The following is a 13767-nucleotide window of genomic DNA, read 5'->3' on the forward strand; positions in this document are numbered from 1 at the left end:
TGAAGGGCTTTTGCCGTGACCATCAGCTCCTCTTTGTAATTTGCTGAAATCAAGGATGGATAAACAACAAGTCCAAGAATACTGCTTCTGTCCCTGGCCATTATCAAAAAATCTTGCCTTTTCCAGGAAGTCCCAGTTACACCCGTGGGTATCACTGTGTGGCTGTTGTCCAAAAAACACGTCAATTTGGTGGTTGCCAGCACGCATTGGAATCCGGGCGGTACCAAGTCTGGGTCGCTGGGGATTTTGGAGATTGCTCTGCTGAGGGGATCTGCTTGTTCTTCTCCGAGGGTTGCTCCTGCTGGTTTTGCGTCACCGCCATGATTTGTGTCGGAGCGCGCTGGTGATGATTCGCGCTCTTTTTCCCGTTTCCCGAATGCGGTAGAGGTCTTCCATCCACATCTGTCTGCGAATGGCATTCACTCGCAAGATGCCTTCCTCTCCTGCATCGGGGACAAAGATCTGATGATTTATTAGATTTTGCAAATTGTGGGCAATTCTTTTTAATATGTCCTTGTGCCCCACATCCAAAACATCGCCTCCCTATGTTGCCACTGTTCTTTGTGTAATCTGCAAGAACCTCCTTGACACTGCTCTTAATCTGCTCTCTTAACTCTTCTTTCACGATGGATGCTACATGTTGTGGTGTCCCCACCTTGCTGCATGCCTCTATTATGTCTGCCAAGGTGGCCTGATGTGGCATCAGGCTGATGATCCGCCTGCATTCCGGGTTGGCATTGGAAAACGCAAGGCTTTTGATCAAATGTGGTTTCGCCCCCTCTTCGACTACCTGTCGTTCCACTGCTTGGGAAAGACGATCCACAAATGAGGAGAATGGCTCCGAAGGACCCTGCTTGATCTCCGTGTAGATGCTGTCCTGGACTCCCGCCGGAGCAATCTGTAGGATTGCTCTCCGTGCCGCCTCCTTGATGTCGTTGAGCACGTTCCGTGGGAGCCTCACCGCTTGTTGAATCGGGTCGTCTTCGGGAGGATCACCAGCAAGCTGCACCATGGTGAGGTTCGCGTTTGGTCCGCCCTGGTATCTGGCTCTCAGCTCCTCCAGGGATCTCCTCCATGCCTTTTGCCATACAAGAGCCTGGGTGTCTGTAAGAACTGATGTTGCAAGATATTTAAGATCATAGGGTGTTAAATCATACATACCAAAAATGCTCTTCAACATTTGTTTGAAGTACGGTGATGACAACCCGTTGTCTCGGATGGCTTTGGCTAAGTCTTTGATCGCACCACGATCCAGGCGTTCCCACCTTGGGTTTTGTCCCTGAGCATCATAGCTCACTGGCATCGTGATGTTTCCCGAGCCCTGCAATAAACCTTTTTCCTTTTCTAATTCTGCTCGAATGTCCTGCCAGTCTAGCTTTGCGTTCGGTAAAGCTGGAAATTTTGTGGGTACTTGCCTGTAGAGTGGAGTTATTTGTTGTGATCGAGGCTTTGGTGCAGCAGAACTCACCGACATCTGTGGCATCTGCAAGGATGAGGACTGGGTGATTGCGGATGAAAATGGAACGTCTGCTGCAGAGGAAAACACACGGCTGCCCTGTATTGTTTGAGAAATTTTCGAAAGATGAGTCAGCAGCTCTGAATGCGACTCCAAGGCTGTGGTCAGATACTGTAAAAGAAACTCAACAACTCCTTTTGATATTATGATTGACTCTCCCTGACGTGAGGAATCAGCAGACCTTAATGCTGGAATTGTCCAGACTGGGACACCCTCCGAAGCAGTAATACATACAGTATCATCCTGTTGCTGCGCCTCAGCAGGAGTGTCCTGAGTCACATGTCGCTCTGGAATCAGCGAAGGTTCCTGCTGTCGTGCAGGTGTAGTCTTCCTCGCCCTAGACTTCTTCTTATATAAAACCGGAAAAAAGTGTTGCAATGTTACAGACCCACCACTGGGTGGCGCGATGGCTTGGGCAACCGGCTCCGGCAAAACCTCCTGCAATGTTGCGGTCCTGCCACTGGGTGGCGCTGTCGTCTGACCGGCTGAGGTCGGCACTGCAAAAGACTCAGACGTTTGCTCCCCTGTCTGTATCTCTGATAAATCCCTGTGCAATTCTTGTAACAATTGATTTACACTTGCAAATCCCGCAGTCTGGGATGTCGACTCTCGCTGTATCAACTGCTTCAGCTTTACAATGTCTGAGGCTGGCTGGGATTGGCTGTGGGCACAGGCTGAGTGCGCATGAGTCGATTGCCGTGGGAACGGTGTGGAGGCGGTGCCCTGGCAAACGTTTGCAGCCTGGACACGTCCCATCCCTGCCTGTGTCACCACGGGGGTGTGGACGCTCCCGCCCCGACCCTGGCCGCGCCTCCTCCTCGCTCTTTCCAGCGCAGCCGCGATCTCGGGAGCGCTCTCATCCTCCCCGAGACTGACGTCGCCACCTTCCCGATCCCACTCCGGCTCTGATGTCTCCACCCCACACTGCCCATCACAGGGACACGCCTCTCCTGACTCTGTGCCGACGCCCACAACCCGAGCGCGTCGCTTCCGTCCCGTCTGTGCTCGTGTCGCGCCCGCCGCACGCGAGGTGCCCTCCCCCGCCCCGGCTTCTGGGTTTCGCTTCTCCATCACACGCATGCGCGCTGCCGCTGCCGCGGGACGAGCATCTGCCATAGCTTTTTGCTCTGTCTCAGCCTGCTGCCTGGCCAACGCCGCTGCTGTGGTTTGGGAGCCTTCACCCTGTGCCTGCCGGGCGGCTGCCGCTGCGGCAGCGCGGGCTCTCGCCATGGCACGCGTCACGGGACCCTCAGGACGTACGACCGCCGCGCCCGCATCCCCCGCCTTCTCATTGGTCCCCTTTGCCCTCACAGTCCCCCCCGCTCTCCCTGGCACCGCGGGCTGTTGCAAACTGCCCGCCGCCACCGCTGTGAGAGACGGCTCCCCCTCCTCCCTGGGTTCTGCACTCCCATCTGCACCTTCCCCAGCCTGTGCTGCTGCAGCCCCCCCCGCTGTGAGTGTAGACTCGGGGTGTTCCCGATCTCCTCCCTCACCGAGGGTGACAACTATCCCCGGCTGATCTGCAACCGACTGAGGGGTTTCTGCATCGGAGGACCCTAGAGATTCTGGGGGCTCAGGGGAATCTGAGGACCTGTGGGAATCCGGGGATCCTGGACGTGATGGAAAATCGTCCCCTTGCTTTTCCACGGGAAGCGGTTCTGCTTCCTCTTGATCTGTGGTGAAGAGAGCTGCCCCATGCTGCTGGCTGGACAATTCTCCCTGTGCTCCTCCAGGAGCCTGAGCTATTTGGTGTAAAATGAGAGACCCCTTGCCGCGTTGTGAAAATGACTCTAGCATTATTCTCGCAGAAGACAAAAGTTTCACGGCATTCTTATCTCTTTTTGTGGCCAGATAATGCAAATGCCTGTTGATCTCTTGCCAGAAATTTGGTTCGAACAAGAGATGTGTCTCTGTGTGCGGGTAATTACACCGCACCCACAACAACAGGGCCTTTAGCTCTTTTGGAACCATCTCCACAGGATGTGTGGATGCCACCCCCTGTAGGGCTGACAAAATTCGAATCTGCTCTTGGGAGTATCCCCCCCCCATGTTCTTAATCTCAACTGTTCTCACCAAAAGCCGAATCAGCGCAAGGTCGGTCCGGAGATGATCCTGATTACTGTCCAGCAGCTCACAGGCGAGAAATTCCAGGCGCGCTTCTGGTTTTTCTCCTCTCCGGGCTGTTCTTCGGATGATTTGTCTTGGTGAAGGTCAGGATGTTTCGTCTTGAGCTGTCCGCTCTCTCTCTCTGCGGAGTCTTCGGGGTGTGCCTGTTTCTCGGGTGGAAGTTGGAGGTCGTCTGGTAAATTGGTTTCTTGTCACTGCCCTCCAGGGACGCCAGGCGCCAGAGCCTTCCCCCAGATTGGGGTGACTCCGGATGGTGGTAAAGTCTCTCCTCCAACCCGTGCCTTCAAAGAAAGACTCAGTAGTCTTCAGTCGTGTGGTCTCAAGGCAGTTTATTGCATGTTATCTCAAGGCACACAGACTCCCTGACATTGTCCCTGACTCCTTCTCCCTCTGCCTCTCTCTCTGCGTCTCTCTTCGTCTTCTTCTCTGTCTCCGTCTCTGTCCCTGTCTCTCTTCCTCTCTCGAGGGGCTGGTGCCATCTTTTATATCACACATTACGTATTAGATGTTTATAGTTTTTCCCCAATGCCTATTACCTATATTGAACAGTGACTTTCTACTCTAAACCAATCTGTGAGTGCCAACATCACCAAGAACATGGAGGATTGGAAGGAGAAAGAAGGAGGACAGGGCACGCCCAAATCCCTCCATCTTAGAACCTCTGGCCCCCATGTACAAAACTCAGACCCCTCTGTACAAGGCCTAAAACCCCCCTGTACAGCACTCAAAAATCCTTCCTTTCACTTTGTGACTACTTCTATTATAATATCTAAACTTTTGTGATTTCTTGTTCTTCCTGCAAGGTTGGTAAATTGTTCCATGGGTCAAACTCAAGACCACAGGGGTCCCTGGCCGCCTGCCAGGGTCTCAGAGGCTTCTGCCCTGGACCCGGAACATCCAAGAGTGTCTGAGGGACACCTTGGGTTCCGACACAACATTGCCTGTTGTGACAGACTGGAGGAGATTGTTGGCTGGAAATATTTCATGTGTGGGGAGGAAGGGGCAGGTCCAGCCTTGCCCTGCCCTGGAACCCCAGCCCTGCCCTGCCCTGGAACCCCAATCCCCCCAGAGCCTCTATGCCAGCCCAGCAGTGGCTGCCAGTGCCTGGCACAGCACAGGCAATGCTCCACAGCCACCTCTGGAGCCCCAGCCCAGCTCCTGAGTGACCAAATGACCCCAAGTCCCACCTGAGGGAAGGGCCCAGGAACAACAAGGGGTATTTAAGGGTGAGCACAAGGCAAGCACACATCTTGACCCTACCCCCTCTTGGAATTTCCATCTGAAGACCACTGGAATCCAGGAGTTGGTAGCTCTGTGTGTGCTTCTCTATATCTTACTTGTCTTTTTCTCCTTCTGTCTCCTATTTCTATCCACTTGCAAATATTGATTAACTTAAAATTGAACAGGCTTAGAGTTTGTGAAGTTGAATGGGCCAAGTTCATGCTTTGAGAACTGTTTTTTGTTCATTGAATGTCGTATTAAACCTTTTGCCCAAGTTGCCCTGATTTTCTGAAGATCCCAGTAAAGTCTGTTTTGTTGTTTTGAGCTCCTGAGAATCTCTTGCTGGTATTTCTCCAGTGAGTCCAACTCAGAGTACACAGATAATTGTAATTCCTCTTAAATGTCCAATTTAGAGAGCTTTTTAGTGGATGGGGGTCAGGGCTTGTGTGTCCTGCTTGGCACAGCCCAGGCAGGGCTTTCACAGCCCCATCCCACACTCCATTTCCCAGCTGGAGCCGCTGCTGCCTCTGAGTTCTGCTGCCCCAGCCCCAGGGACGCTCTCCTTGTCTGCCCATTCCCCCACGGTCTCTGGGCAGGGATGGCCTCAGTGGGGGCTGCTGACATCCTCAGCACCTTGGAGGCTGCTGCTGGATTTTACTGCTCCAGAGGCTTCTTCAGCCTCCAGCTCTTCAGTTCAGGAATTCAGTGCCCCAGGGCTCATTAATGTTCAGAACACCTTAACAAGCCAAGCCTCTGGGAATAATTCAAGTTTCCAAATCTTTTGTGGTTAAGTAGAATGCAGAAGTGTATTCAAAGTAATTATATTATATACAAAGACAGTGAGAAAAGATACTTTTATGTTCTGTTTATGTTTATTTTCCCTGTTAATTCATTGATATGTGCAATCTCCAATGGACACTGAATCCAAGTACCTCCTCATGCAGTTGGAATAGATATGAAAATCAAGACCCTTCATGGCTGACAATCAATAACGCTTTGTCCCAATCCCCTCCCCACCATTTCCCTCATCCAAGCCCTGGCATTCCTATGGATCAGGAATGGTGTGGCCAGCAGGAGCAGGGCAGTGATTCTTCCCCTGTGCTGGGCACTGCTTGGGCAGCACCTCCAGTGCTGAGTCCAGTTCTGGGCCCCCAATTTAGGAAGGACATGGAGGGGCTGGAGCGTGTCCAGAGAAGGGCAACAAGGCTGGTGAGGGGTGTGGAGCACAAGTCCTGTGAGGAGCGGCTGAGGGAGCTGGGGTTGTTTATCCTGGAGAAGAGGAGGCTCAGGGGAGACCTCATCACTCTCTACAACTCCCTGACAGGAGGGTGCAGCCAGGTGGGGGTCGGGCTCTTTTCCCAGGGAACAGTGACAGGACAAGAGGACACAGCCTTCAGATGCACCAGGGGCTGTTTAGGCTGGACATCAGGAAATATTCTTCACACAAAGGGTGATTGGATATTGGAATGGGCTGCCCAGGGAGGTGGGTGAGTCACCGTCCCTGGAAGTGTTTCAGCAAGAGTGGATGTGGCCCTCAGTGCCATGGTCTGGGTGACAAGGTGGTGTTGGGTGCCAGGTTGGACTTGATGCTCTCCAAGGTCTTTGCCAGCCTGGTTGATTCTCTGATGATTGTGACACTGCAGGGCCCTGGGGAAGCAAGGGGCCATTGTGACACTGCGGGGCCTGGTGGCACTAAGAGGACCATGGTGACACTGTGTAGGACATGGCACCACAGAGCCACGGGGCCACTGTGACACTGTGGGGCTGAATGGAAGCAAGGAGTGCACTGTGACAGTCTGGGTCCTGGTGGAACCACAGAGGCCACTGTGACCCTGCAGGGCCTTGTGGAACCATGCAGAGCTCTGTGACAGAGCAGGACCTCATGTCATGATGGGGCCACTGTGACACTGCAGAGCCTTGGGGGACCATGGCACCATTGTGACACTACGGGGCCCAAGGACCCAAGGGACTTGGTGGCACCAAGGGGTCCCATGGAACCAAAGGGACATTGTGACACTGGGAGACCTCATGGAATCATGGAGACCATTGAGACACTCTGGGGCCTCATGGAACCGTGGTGACACCAAATTGTCTGGGAGAGTTGATCTGCTGGAGGGTAGGAGGGCTCTGCACAGGGCCCTGGACAGGCTGGATCCAGGGCCCAAATCCAACAAGGTCAGGTTTAACAAGTCCAAGTGCCGGGTCCTGCACTTTGGCCACAACAACCCCTGCAGCGCTCCAGGCTGGGGACAGAGGGGCTGGAGAGCAGCCAGGCAGAAAGGGACCTGCAGGGACTGATGGACAGCAGGCTGGACATGAGCCAGCCGTGTGCCCAGGTGGCCAAGAAGGCCAATGGTTCCTGGCCTGGATCAGGAATGGTGTGGCCAGCAGGAGCAGGGCAGTGATTCTTCCCCTGTGCTGGGCACTGCTTGGGCAGCACCTCGAGTGCTGTGTCCAGTTCTGGGCCCCCAATTTAGGAAGGACATGGAGGGGCTGGAGCGTGTCCAGAGAAGGGCAACAAGGCTGGTGAGGGGTCTGGAGCACAAGTCCTGTGAGGAGCGGCTGAGGGAGCTGGGGTTGTTGATCCTGGAGAAGAGGAGGCTCAGGGAGACAAGGTGGTGTCAGGGCACAGGTTGGACTTGATGATTTCCAAGGTCTTTTCCAGCCTTGCTGATTCTGGGATTCTCTGAAACCACCCTTGGAGCAGTTGCAGGAGGAGCCCTGGGCCTCCTCTTCAGAAGCTGCAGCAGCCCAGGTCCCTCAGCTTCTCCTCACAGCCCCAAAGCCCATCCTGTCAGTCCTGCAGAGCCTCTGCAGCTCCTCCTCCTTGCCCAGAACAGGGAGCCCCACAGGCAGACACAGCAGCCCAGATGTGCCCCCCTGGCCTGGGCTGCCTCTGGCAAGGGAGCAGCATGAGGCACTTCAGGAGCCTGCAGACAATTCCTGCAGCACTTGTGGGATGATCCTGCTCCCCAAGGGACGTTCCCATGGTGCCAAGGCAGGAACTGCAATGGGGAGTGGGGCCAGAGAGGAAAGGGCAAACAGGGATGGGCTGTGTGCAGGGGTGGGAAGAGGATTGGGCAAGAGGAAGAAATCGGGACCAGGGAAGAGTAAAGAAAGCAGAGGTGAAGTAAAGGAAATGCTCAGGGTAGTTTGGGGGTGGCTGCCAGGCAGCCCTGGCTCTGAGCAACAGCGTCTGCAGTGGGCCAGGAAACTCCCAGCTGATGGGAACAAACTTTCTGGCTGAGTGCAGAGGCCAGGACAAAGCTGAGTGGTTTCCCTCGCGTCCCCCAGCCCTTCCTGGCCCCAGGGGCTTGATGGCATTTGTGCTCCCTCGGGTTCATGTCCCCACAGCACCAGCACGGGGGTGCTCCCGCCTGCTGTGTGCAATGCAAACAGGGGCTCCTGAGCCAGCGCTGCCGTGTCTGTGCCTGCAAGGATGCGGCACCTGTGTGAGCTGGGGGAGAGGCCAGGGCTGCAGAGGGGGGATGTTGTTGGCAGCTCCATGAGGACGCTCTGGGACGCTGCCCTGGGCTGTGCAGCGCACTGGGGATGGATCAGCCCCTGCTCTGCTGCTCCTTCCCGTCTCCCCCAGGGCCCTGGCAGAGCACCAGCCGTGCTGTTTGCCCCCAGCCTGCCCACGGCCAGCCTGGGGCTGCTGACGGGGGTTTTCTGTGCTGAGCATTGGCCTGGCCGTGTTCTTGAGAGAGCCTGGGCAAGGAGCCTGGAGCCCCCAGGCCCTGGCCTGAGGCGTCAGCGCTGCCCCAGCAGTGCCCATGGCCTGTCCCTGCTGCAGCCCCGGCACTGCCACCCCCAGGACTGTGCCCGGCCCCGAGAGCACTCAGGCCCTGCAGCAACACCAGGGCCACCAGGGCAGCGGGGCAGGGCCACGGGAGCAGCACTGGCAACACCAAGTGCTGCTGCTGCTGCTGGGCACAGCTGCTGTGCCAGAACTGATCTGCCCCCAGCTCTGCACACAGACATTGCTGCTGCAGCTCCAGAGAAGGCAACAAAAGGGCATCTCTGCAGAAAACTGTGCTGGGAGATCCTTGAGTTCCTTTAAAGCCACCGAGAGTGCAGACCCTCACTGACACAGTCTGTGACCACAGGGGAGGTGGAGGGAAAATGAGAAATGGAACAAACAATGATACTTCTTTGTGGACAATATTTAAAAAACAAAACAAAGAAAAAGGACCTCCAAAATGAAACCAACAAGAAGTATCAAAGATGACTTTTATTCTAAGTGTTTTGCAGAAATTTGCCAACAGTTTAATGTTTGTGAAATTGCCAAGTGATCAGTCTCCACACTGCAGCCTTGAGCTCCTGGTTCCTCAGGCTGTAGATGAGGGGGTTCAGGGCTGGAGGCACCACCGAGTACAGAACTGACACTGACAGATCCAGGGATGGGGAGGAGATGGAGGGGGGCTTCAGGTGAGCAAATGTACCAGTGCTTAAGAACAGAGAGACCACAGCCAGGTGAGGGAGGCAGGTGGAAAAGGCTTTGTGCCGTCCCTGCTCAGAGGGGATCCTCAGCACAGCCCTGAAGATCTGCACATAGGAGAAAACAATGAACACAAAACAGCCAAGTGGTAAACAGATGGAGAGCACAATGAGCCTAAGTTCTCTGAGGTGGGATTTGGGGCAGGAGAGTTTGAGGATCTGGGGCAGCTCACAAAAGAACTGGCCCAGGGCATTGCCATGGCACAAGGGCAGAGAAAATGTATTGGCCGTGTGCATGAGAGCATTGAGAAAGGCACTGGCCCAGGCAGCTGCTGCCATGTGGGCACAAGCTCTGCTGCCCAGGAGGGTCCCGTAGTGCAGGGGGTTGCAGATGGACACGTAGCGGTCGTAGCACATGATGGTCAGCAGGGAATACTCTGCTGAGATGAAGAACAGAAAGAAAAAGAGCTGTGCAGCACATGCTGTGTAGGAGATGGTGCTGGTGTCCCAGAGGGAATTGTGCATGGCTTTGGGGACAGTGGTGCAGGTGGAGCCCAGGTCGCTGAGGGCCAGGTTGAGCAGGAAGAAGAACATGGGCGTGTGCAGGTGGTGGCCGCAGGCTACGGCGCTGATGATGAGGCCGTTGCCCAGGAGGGCAGCCAGGGAGATGCCCAGCAAGAGGCAGAAGTGCAGGAGCTGCAGCTGCCGTGTCTCTGCCAGTGCCAGCAGGAGGAAGTGGCTGATGGAGCTGCTGTTGGACATTGGCTGTGGCTGCACATGGGCACCTGTTCATGGAGAAAGGACAGTGACAAGTCAGGAGAGGCTGCTTGGAGCCAAACCTGGGCCATTCCCTGTAGCCTGTCCTGCTGGGACTCACCCACCCTTGTTCCTGCTCTGGGAAAACCTTCACCCAGGTCCCTGCCTGAGCTGCAGCTGTGCTGGCTGAGTGTGCCAGGAGCAGCCAGGGCTGTGCGTGGGGGCTCTCAAGGAGCCATCCCTGCCCCACTGCCCTGGGTTTGTGGCCATGTGGCAGAGGGACAAGGCTGGATATTCACCACTTGTCAGGGCCATCACTTCTATTGCAGAAAGGATTGGTAGCATCTGCACTTCCAGGTCTAAAGGATGGCAGGAGTTGGTTTCAGGAATTGTTTTCCTGCCCATACATCATTGCTGGCTCTCTGAGGTCAGAAATCCCCAGCATTCCTGCTGCACTCAGAGTTTGCCACTGAGAGATGGGAGAGGCAAAGGATTCCCTGTGGCTGAGGGAAGGTGAGGGGCTGGATGGGCTTGTTCCCCCAGCACTGCTCTGTTCAGCCCCCTCTCCTTCCCCAAGCATCTCCCTGGGCCTGGACATTCCCTCCTGAGAGGTGCCTTGTCCCTGCCAGCGCTCACAGAGCCCATCCCACCCCGTGTGCCCTCGGCCCGGCCCTACAGAAACCTGCCTGTGTGCAGGGCCCTGGCTGGGGCAGGGTCTGTGTGCAGCTGGGCAAGGGCAGCTCAGGAGAGCCCTGCTGGGCCCTGCCAAGGTGATGCTGCTGCTGTCCAGGGCTGAGCAGTGGCTGAAGGCCCTTTGGGAGGCTGCCAGCAGAGAGACTGACCACCCAAAGTCACAGTTCTGGAGTCTCTGTAAATGTTCAAACATTCCTTTGATGATCCTGTGTGTCCCTTTCAACTCAGAATCTTCTGTCATTCTGGGATTACAATTCCTGTTCTGCTTCTCTCATCCCCCTGTTTTCTATGGTCAAACGAGAAGAAAAAAAACAAGAAAAAGCCCTTGCAACAGAGTTAGAACAGACCTTTATTGGAAGCTTCCAGGTGTCCCAGTGGGGATGAGGCACAATCGGCTCCTGATTTCAACAATTTATAAAGGTTGATGAATTAGGATATTTAACAGGAAAATCCAATGGGAGATTCAATTGTCCAAGTTACACACTCCTGGCTCAACCCATTGGAGAAGGTCCAAGGGCTTCTTTGCCCCACTTTTTGTTATGACTGCTCACATTCTGGTCAAAAACCAAAAATGATCTTCTTGTAGGTCCTCTTCCTGATAATAAGACTATACAATGTATCAGGAATGTATATAGACAGGTTATTGATCTAAAATCTAAGAGAAAGGTTAGGAAATGTACTACAGTCAATTAAGTATTACAGTTATATAAGTATATAATAGTAGTTTAATAGAGTTAATTAAGAGTTTAATAGCGTAAAGTAAGGATTATAATTTTATAACAATATAATAGTAATTTATAGAGCTATGAATATATAAAAATGTACCAAAAGTAAAAATCTTCTTGTCATCACCCCAACTTTCCCATCCTTCTCCAAGCAGGAAATTGAAAACAGTCTCAGGAAAGCTGCTGATCTTTACAGCAATCCCAGGCTTACCTTCTTTGGGAAGTGTCCTCCGGAGCTGTGCCCAGGCTGGTCTGGAGCTGGGAGCAGCCCTGCCCCAGCCAGCAGCTCTCAGCAGCAGCACCTGCCCTGCTCAGGGTGGCTCCTTCCCCCCACAGCTTCTGGCCAGCGCTGGCAGCAGCTCCCCGGGCCGGCTGAGAGCTGTCCCTGGCAGGCAGCAGAGTCCCTGGGCCAGCACAGCGCCCTGGGCTGCAGGACCCTGCTCTGCAGGACAGCCCTGGGCACCCCTGGCTGCTCTGCACAAGAGACCATCAGAGAATGTACTCACAGGGGCTGTGGGCATGGGGATGTTCCAGCTTGAGGAGATCACTGCAGGAGCTGCAGCTGCATTGTCCTGCAGCCAGAGGTTCCTGTGCCAAGGGCTGGCAGTGATTCTGCCCCAGGCACTTCTCAGCACCTTCCCAGCCCTGACTGATTGAAGCTCTCTGTGCCTCTGGGCTGTGCCCGGGCTGGCTGCATGCAGTGCCCCAGCCCTGCTGGGCTGGGAGAAGAGCTGCTCATCCAGAGAAATGTGCTTTTCAAGCTCTGCTTGCTTACCAGCATCACCCTCTGTGCCAGGAGCCCGGCCCAGCTCAGCAGCACAGACACAGCACAAGGACTTGAATGAGCCTCTGGGGCTTTGTGCTCAGGCCCTGAACATCAGGCCCTGAGAGGGAGCTGCAGAAACCTCTCCAGAGCTCCAAGTCAGAATCCAACTCCAAAGTTTCTTTGACTTTTAATGGGTCCCAGTGAGGGACACGACTGAGAAAGTGTCCCCAGGCCCCAGGCAGAGCAGAGAACTGGAGGCACTGATGACAGGTGGGGACAAAGAGAAGCCAAGTCTTGGTGGCCTGGGGCACAGCAGGGTCTGTGCCACCAAGGGCTGTCAGGAGACACCTTGTCCTGAGGCCCTGGGGCCTCCTGGCACAGCCCCAGCCAGGCTGGGCACTGTCAGCCCCTTGTCCTGCCCTCAGCATCCCCCCCTAGCCCACATCCCAGTGGCCTCAAGGATCTGCTGGAAGGAGTCCCTGGGGAGCCTTGCTCAGGAATGGCCCTAGGGGGCTCCACAATGCTCCCAGGCACTGCAGGTTTTTCAAAGGACTTTGCCTTTGGCTTTTGCCTTGCAGTCTCTGAGAGCTTTGTGCAATCATGGCCTCCAATTATCTGCTGTAATTAGTCCCTGGAGAGGCTTGGTCAGGAACAACACTCAGTGGGGCTCATTAATGCTTCAAGGTACTTCAGTTTTTTAAAGGTACTTGGTGTTTCTCTTTTGATACAGACTCTGTGAGAGGTTTGTGCAATCATGGCCCCAATTATCTGCTTTAACGAGTCCCTTGAGAGCTCTGTACTAACACTCAGTGGAGCTCATTAATACTTTGAGATACTCAACTTTTGTCAAGTACTTTGGGTTTTCCTTTCCAGAGTGAGAGGTTTTTGTGCCATTTTGAGTCTCTGAGAGGTTTTTGTGCCATCCTGGCCTCCAATTCTCTCCTCCAAGGAGTCCATGAGGAGCCTGTGTTGGGGATGGACCTCAGTGGCACCCGTTAATGCTTTGAGACACTTTGGGGTTTTCTTCTGCCTTTGACTCCTGGAAAGGTTTGTGCAATCTCCTCTCAGGCCCTGAGGTTCCAGGGCTCAGCTCCAAATGCACCACGGGGCTCATTAGGATCAAGCAAGTCCTGACAAACCATGGCTCTGCCTTGATTTCCCTCTGCTCTACTGCAGTTCATGAGGAAGTTTTCTGTAGTGGTTTTGGTTCATCAATTTGAGATTTCTTGTCCAATGCATCAATTAGTGTGGTGGGTTCAGTGTTGGCTAATTACCAGTGCACTCACTAGAATATACTTACTAATTTCCAGCGCTAAAATAGGATTAGGAGAAAAGCAAAATAGGCTCAAAACTTTAAAAGGGCATTGAAGCGATACGCGGAATAAATAAATAGACTCCACAACCTGGGGTAGTTATGAAGTGGGTCTGTGTGTCAGCGCTCCTACATGAGCTGGGCTTTTTGTAGGACTTTTAGCAGCCTTGTCTTCCTCAGCTTGTGGTGAATGATCCTTGTCAGTCTTGCT

The 13767-nt window shown here is 54.2% G+C and overlaps 1 protein-coding gene and 2 pseudogenes across 1 annotated transcript; 1 reads left to right on the forward strand and 2 right to left on the reverse strand.

The window, feature by feature from the left end:
• LOC128820668 (uncharacterized) overlaps positions 1 to 13767 on the reverse strand; it is a 1438581-nt pseudogene that overhangs the window by 575349 nt on the left and 849465 nt on the right.
• Positions 1 to 13767, forward strand: part of LOC128820667 (uncharacterized) — a 2212279-nt pseudogene that overhangs the window by 35861 nt on the left and 2162651 nt on the right.
• LOC128820695 (olfactory receptor 14A16-like) lies at positions 9122 to 10296 on the reverse strand. The gene has a single exon (XM_054001509.1). The coding sequence runs from the start codon at positions 10064 to 10066 to the stop codon at positions 9134 to 9136; it is 933 nt and encodes a 310-aa protein (XP_053857484.1). The 5' UTR covers positions 10067 to 10296; the 3' UTR covers positions 9122 to 9133.

Source organism: Vidua macroura, chromosome 30 (genome assembly GCF_024509145.1).
Source record: "Vidua macroura isolate BioBank_ID:100142 chromosome 30, ASM2450914v1, whole genome shotgun sequence".
Taxonomy (NCBI): domain Eukaryota; kingdom Metazoa; phylum Chordata; class Aves; order Passeriformes; family Viduidae; genus Vidua; species Vidua macroura.

Coding starts and splice junctions, on each gene's coding strand:
- LOC128820695 (XM_054001509.1), bottom strand. CDS start 10,066: ATGTCCAACAGCAGCTCCATCAGCCACTTCCTCCTGCTGGCACTGGCA.